This window comes from Mucor mucedo (assembly GCF_025094135.1).
Source record: "Mucor mucedo strain NRRL 3635 chromosome Unknown EV154scaffold_11, whole genome shotgun sequence".
NCBI lineage: Eukaryota > Fungi > Mucoromycota > Mucoromycetes > Mucorales > Mucoraceae > Mucor > Mucor mucedo.
The window spans coordinates 439261-445647 of record NW_026252295.1 but is presented as its reverse complement, the minus strand read 5'-3'; the positions used below and the strand labels follow the sequence as shown (position 1 = coordinate 445647).

The 6387-nt window shown below is 35.0% G+C and overlaps 2 protein-coding genes across 2 annotated transcripts; one reads left to right on the top strand and one right to left on the bottom strand.

Annotated features, from left to right (window-relative positions):
* Positions 1–3334: 3334 nt before the first annotated feature.
* On the top strand, positions 3335–4125 carry EV154DRAFT_495918 (uncharacterized protein). The gene is made up of 4 exons (XM_051600096.1): positions 3335–3365; positions 3441–3502; positions 3563–3916; positions 4009–4125. Exons 3-4 carry the CDS (start codon positions 3670–3672, stop codon positions 4119–4121), a joined length of 360 nt encoding a protein of 119 aa, XP_051461844.1. The 5' UTR covers positions 3335–3365; positions 3441–3502; positions 3563–3669; the 3' UTR covers positions 4122–4125.
* Positions 4126–5343: 1218 nt separating this feature from the next.
* EV154DRAFT_413481 (uncharacterized protein) lies at positions 5344–5942 on the bottom strand (the record flags this gene model as incomplete). The annotated part of the gene is made up of 2 exons (XM_051595567.1): positions 5344–5737; positions 5836–5942. The coding sequence occupies 2 exons, from the start codon at positions 5940–5942 to the stop codon at positions 5344–5346; spliced, it is 501 nt and encodes a 166-aa protein (XP_051461843.1).
* Positions 5943–6387: the final 445 nt, after the last annotated feature.

The following is a 6387-nucleotide window of genomic DNA, read 5'->3' as shown; positions in this document are numbered from 1 at the left end:
AGGCTTTGTTAAAAGCCATAAAATCTGTTTTTCCTAACAGTAAGCAGATCCTTTGTTGGATACATATTCAACGTAATTTTCTTCTTCGGTTTAAAAAAAATTTAACATCGAAAGTAAAAGCAAACAGTAAGCTATTATGCCAGCCAGATTCAATGTATTCTTTAGACTAACTCAAACTACAATCAAATAGATCCTGAAATGCAACTTGAAGTTCGCAGTTTTTTAAAGATTGTTCAGAAGATGGCTTTTGTTTGCTCCACTTTGGAACAATTCAAAGCTGCAAAAGCAGAGTATGATGCTTTTGTGTCTCGGCCCGACCTTTGCACTAAAGATGGTGCTATTATTATGCGAAAGTACTTGGAATTGTATGTAGTCATTTTAATTTCATTTATGCTTATGGAAATATTTAATGTTCTGTCAAAAATCAACTAAACTATTTTCTTTAGCATGATGAAAAAAGCTAGATTTTGGGCAGGCTACCATGTGAATGCACTCATGCACATGGGTAATCGAACTTCCAACAGAGTTGAAGCAACCCACGCTAATATTAAGCGTCACGCGCATACTTCTTCCGGAGGTATATCTGTAGTAACTGACAAGATCAGCGCATGGACCCAGAAACGAGTAAATTAATTTAACATTTTATTCTCAGTATTCGCAAAATCATTTGATTATCATAAACTAACTATCATATGTAGGAGGAAGTACCGAGATTTACAGTCTACGAGAGAAGCATTGTCACAGCAAACAATGCTACTTGATTCTGACATCATGGCCAAAATCAGCCTTATAAAAATGAATGTTACTAGCTTTGCCCTTGAGAACATAAAGTCGGAGCTTGTGGAAATGAGATTGGATAGCGAAGACAAAAACCACAAGAGTCATGTCATTCCTGGAGAAAAACCTTGCCTTTGCTCTTTAAGAAGAAACTACAATCTTCCATGTAGACATTCCTTAGCTAAGCTGCTTTTGGAAAACAATAATGTCATCCCTCTGAAAGCAATTTCCAAACGATGGAGAATATATTACATCAAAGGAAGTGGTAAGATTTTTATTTTTATTTAAGTTTATGAATAATGAGCTCCAAACATCTAGTTGCCACCATTGCCGAGGTTCAACAAGATAAACCGGAGCCACCACCAGTTTGTAGTGACGACCCAAACAGCCCTCAAGGTCGTTTGATGTTGAGATTTGAAAGATTTTCTTTGCTGTTGAAAACCGCCAGTAGCCAACAAGAATCGGAAGACGTTATCAAAGAATTGACGAATTATACAATGAGCTTGTAGGTAAGTCATCTGTGGAGTCAGCCCTTCCTCCAGCAACTGTTATTTCTCAGAAGGGCCGACCAAAGAGCACCAAGAGAGAAAAGTTGGGAATAGAACACGAAGACCATGCCATCAAACAAGAGTCTAAGAAACGGAAGGCTGATGAAATTCTTGACCTACCAAAGAATAAACAACCTAAAAAGCAAGAAAAAAAAACAAAGACTAAACCAAGTGTGGCAACCAGCCTCTTAAGAAACGTCTCCGTGAAGTAAGTTTGTTCTATTACAACAACAAAAAAATATCTTAAGATTAACCGGTTGCTGTCATAAAAGATACAACAACACGCATATAGATACCGTTGATAGTAATCCTGGTTTGCTCCAACAGTTACATCCATTGGACTGCTGACCAGGCTTTAGCCCTTGTCAATCCCCAAGGTGATGGCAACTGCGGGTTCAGAGCAGTGAGCCTTGCATTGTTCGGTCATGAAGAGGGTTGGGTCCAGGTAAAAAAATCAATGCTCAATACTCTCCGTTCCTACCAAAGCGTTTATAGAACTATCGAGCTGGATATCAAGTATTTCGAAACGAAATTGAATACGAACAAGTCTCCGTGTCTCGATTCTGAGGATCATTTCATGTGGTTTGATACTATTGGTTGCCCACAACTCGTCCGCAGACACATTTAAACGACCAGTGGTCCTCTTAAGCTCATCACCTAGGATCTTTAAAAAAACTGGTATTGAATATGACGACTGAAGGAAATGTTGTATACAACAAGTCGAGACAAACTTTTGTTCCTTTTTTCGAGTTAGACACTCAACATTTGACTAACCCGATCATCATCTTCTTGAGTAACTTCCACTTTTATCTTTTAGAACGCAAAAGCAACATCAAAAACAACAAGCCAATTGCCTATGAGCATTGGCCCGACATTAGTCCCGTTCACAAAAAAGCTATGACAGTTCACAGGGATATCTGCACAAGCGATTTTTCTGATTTTTATCAAAATATTTAACTTTTTTTTTTTCTCTTTTCCATCATTTTATAACTCAAATATATATTATCCTTCCTAAAAACCATTATTTGTTTTCTTCGTTCTACCATGTTTACTAATATTATTTATCCCTTTACTCATTAATAGACGATGTCCGTGTCCTCAAAAAACGGTGCCCTTAAAAAAACGTTGTCCGTAAAAAAAAAAAACGGTGTCCGTAAAAAAAAAACGGTGTCCGTAAAAAAAAAACGGTGTCCCTGAAAATATTTTACAGTGAAAAAAAAAAAAAAAAAAAAAAAAGTCCGGCCCGGAAAAAAAAACGGTGTCCCTAATTATTTTTACACCAAAAAAAACGGTGTCCGTATAATTACCCTACTTTTAATGCTAGCAATACATCAAGGTTATGATACAAAAATTGCTTGTAATGAATCTTACCAACTCTTATCAACTCTTATCAACATTTTCTTGGTTAAATTATGATCTTTTTTCAGAAGATGTTCCTTTTTTAAACCCACACCCCCTAGACGCTTGATAATTCATGCTCCCGAGCAAAAAAAAAAAAAAAGATGGTGAACATGTAGCAATGCTAGAGATGCTAAATCGGTTTGCCGAAACAAATATAGTTATTATGATTAATAGCAGAAGTATGCTGATTATTGTCACTTGGCTAATTACTGTCTATAATCTTATCAATGTAATACTTATATATATATATATTCAAAGGTATGTTATATATACAAGTATTATTTTTGAATCAGGCATAAGCCATTAGTTTTTTTTTTTTTTTTTTTTTTTTGCGTTACAAAATTAGATAATGTTTATGTGGCGCATAATTTTGTTGTAAGTATAACATCATAGTTTGTCAATCCATTTTTTTTGGAATAGAAGAAAAGAAAGTATGTATTGTTCCTTGGTTTTCATTATGAGCCGACTTTGATGGACGCCCTCTTCCCCTTCTTGGTTTTTCTGGTAAGTCAACTTGCTCAGCTGAAATAGCTTTTTTAGGTCTTCCTCTTCCTCGCATTTCGACAGCATTTCGAACTATGGTTCTTTCATCATTAATTGTTTCAGTTGACTTTATTCGTTTTCCCTATTGATAAGAATGTAAGTATCGATAATTGCTTTAGACTGTTGTATTCTACAAACTTACAACGTCTTCTTGGCTGTTCGGATCAAAAGATCTACTCATTCGTTTTCTGGAATTTGACCCTCCGCTTTCTTGACTGTACACAGAAACTGAAGTAACTATTTATAAAGATAATTTGGTAACTGACAATTTGAATAACCAGCATTTTATTCAGGTAAATGTAAAGGGGAATCTTACTAGCACTTTCAGCATCTGAATTTATACTGTTTTCGTTTTCATTCTGGTGATTATCCGATGTCATAGATATATCAGACATTATCGATGGCTCTCTACGTCAAAATAACATATGATTGTCAAATCTTACTGAAGGAGTTAAATATATTGAATGATACATCATACCTAAAGTCACTGTTTCCTAAGGTTTCCATATTTACTCTGAAATCCATCTTTTGTTTCCCCTTGCTGTTTTCTTTGGAAATCGTATTGTCGTCATCCAATGTCATTCCCCTAAAACTTTGCATACAAGGCGAGTCCGAAAAACTATCCTGTCTAACCAAAACTTTGAAATGTACGGATGAATAATTATGTAAACAGTTTTCTCATTAAAAATGAGGTGCTTTATTTATAATTTTTAATACTTACAGTTGAATGCTCTTGAAGATTCGGCCTCAGTGAAATTAGATGCTATTCTATTAACAGTATTCTTGGGTGCTTTCTCTACGGTTTTAGCGGGTGTTATTTCAGAGGTTCGGTTTGACGCTGTTATTGTTTGATTGGAGCAATCACTATCGTCTAAATGTTTTTTGATGAAGGTTAAAAATAAAAATATACGTATTAACACAGGGCTCAAGTTTTTGTAATATATGTGGATATGTATTATTATTGGTCACCTCCAGAATCTTCACCGTAATTGTGATCAGAAGCTTCTTCAAGTTCAGAATCCTGTCAGGAGCGGGGCGGGGCAAGAGCAGAACAGAATGATTATTAAGGTGAGGGACGAGGCAAAGAAAAATTATATATCTATTAGTATTAATATATATATAAAAGGAATGTAGAAGAAAAAAGGTTTATTCAAAGAAACAGGAAAAATAGATAAGATCTTGAATACAGAAATAAGAATAAATAAACATGCTGTTATTTATATTAATTGACAGGTCGGGTAAACAAGGGTTCGGGGATCAGATATACAGAGACAGATTATTAGTCATATTGAGTTTGGGACATCTTTGGGGAAGCGGGCATAGATACAGATAATTTCGGGGATAGATGCAGAGGATAACATGGGCTGATATTATTAATGTTTTACAAGGGAGTTCAAAGGCAGAGGTACAAAGGAAACGGGTGTTAAATGGGTTTGACAAGGACAAGGGATAACGGAGATACATTATTTGGAACAGAGACGTTAGACAGGATACAATAGTGATGTTTGACAGTGACATGTGTGACAGGAGACATAGAACAGGGAACAGGTGGAACAGGTGGAACAGGGACAATGGGCTAGTTGGGTTTCAATAATGATCTGAGACATTTTGCATGATAATATACAACTGAAACCTAAGCGGTTCATGACAAATCCAGTTCGATAATGTCCCTGTTATTTTTTTGTATGTGATCTGCTAATAGTCCCTTCTCATTATTTAATTCAGTCATCACATTTTCTACAAAAATTTCATCTTCTGTCAATGGCTTTTCAATGGGTCCTTTTAAATTTGTCGACTGCAAAGAAGCAGCAGTGGATTCCGAAAATCTTCGTGCATTGTCATAGTTATAATTTTCTGGGAAAAATGGTTCATTTTCATCATCATCTTCATCGAAATTCTGGTTATTTGTCCTGCTTTTTGTATTGCTGTTGGTTGTATTTTCTTCAATTTCGTCTTCGTCATCATGTACTTTGCCTGATCTTCTCTGATCCCTTTCAAGAATTTCTAATTCAAAATCATCTGATAAAATGCAACATTAGAAGTTTAATTAAATTTTGTGCAGACACTATTTTAACTAAATTTTACCAAGCTCTTCATCCACTGTATTAGAAGCGTAAAATTCAGGGCCATTCGTAAAATCTTGATTTAGTGACAGATTTACATAAAAATATCCTTCTCTAACACCTTTGGTAATTTGTACGGGGCCTATGTCTGGATGAACCATATCTTTCAAAGTCTCTGTAACCAATGGAATACATGGCATTATTCTTAGTGCAATAACTGCCAAATGAAATTTCTCTTCTACAGCCCTTCCTAAAAACCCAGAAACCGTTGGTTGCTGGTCCATGTTGCCAGTTGCAACCATGAGAATGGGATCCTTTTTTTCCTTTAAATATTTGATATCCCATGAAGAATTATAAGCTTTGAAAGAGTCCTCTATTACATTTTTTGGTCCGATCACCTTTACACTGTAACGTCTTTTTAGATACGTAAGCGGAAAAAAACTTGGTCAGTTTTAAACCAAGTTTATAATGTTTAATTAAACACCCAAAGTTTTATACATTACCCAAAGTATGCTTCATAAAGCAAAAAATAAACGTTCCCCTTCTCTTCATCCACTCGCAATGTATGGGGAAACAGGAGCCCTACAAACGTGGAAACAATGGATTGCATATTTTAAAAATTATATTGTAGCTGTTTTTTCCTTTGTCAATACATGTGTGTTATATAATACGTAAAGGTCTATGGTCAATTGCATTGTATTACATGCGTGTTTATTGTGTAAGGTTTTTATTGAGCTTCCGTACACGTGCGTTTAGAATTAAATTTTTATTGTCATCACCAGATACTTCCAACATCTTTCATGATGCCGGATACAAACAATTTAATTCTGTAAGTCCACAACTTTGTCATCATCACATGTTTTTTTTTTTGAAAATCCAATTTTTCAAAAATGACTGCTAACTATTTGCATAAAATAATAGTATGATAGATTGATAATGATATCAGGTTTTTTATTGTCATAATAGAAATGAGTTTAGGGTCCATAAATAAAATGTCAGGCAACTTTTTTTTTCTTCGACACCACCTCTGCTGTACGTATAGAAAGTTTTCACCA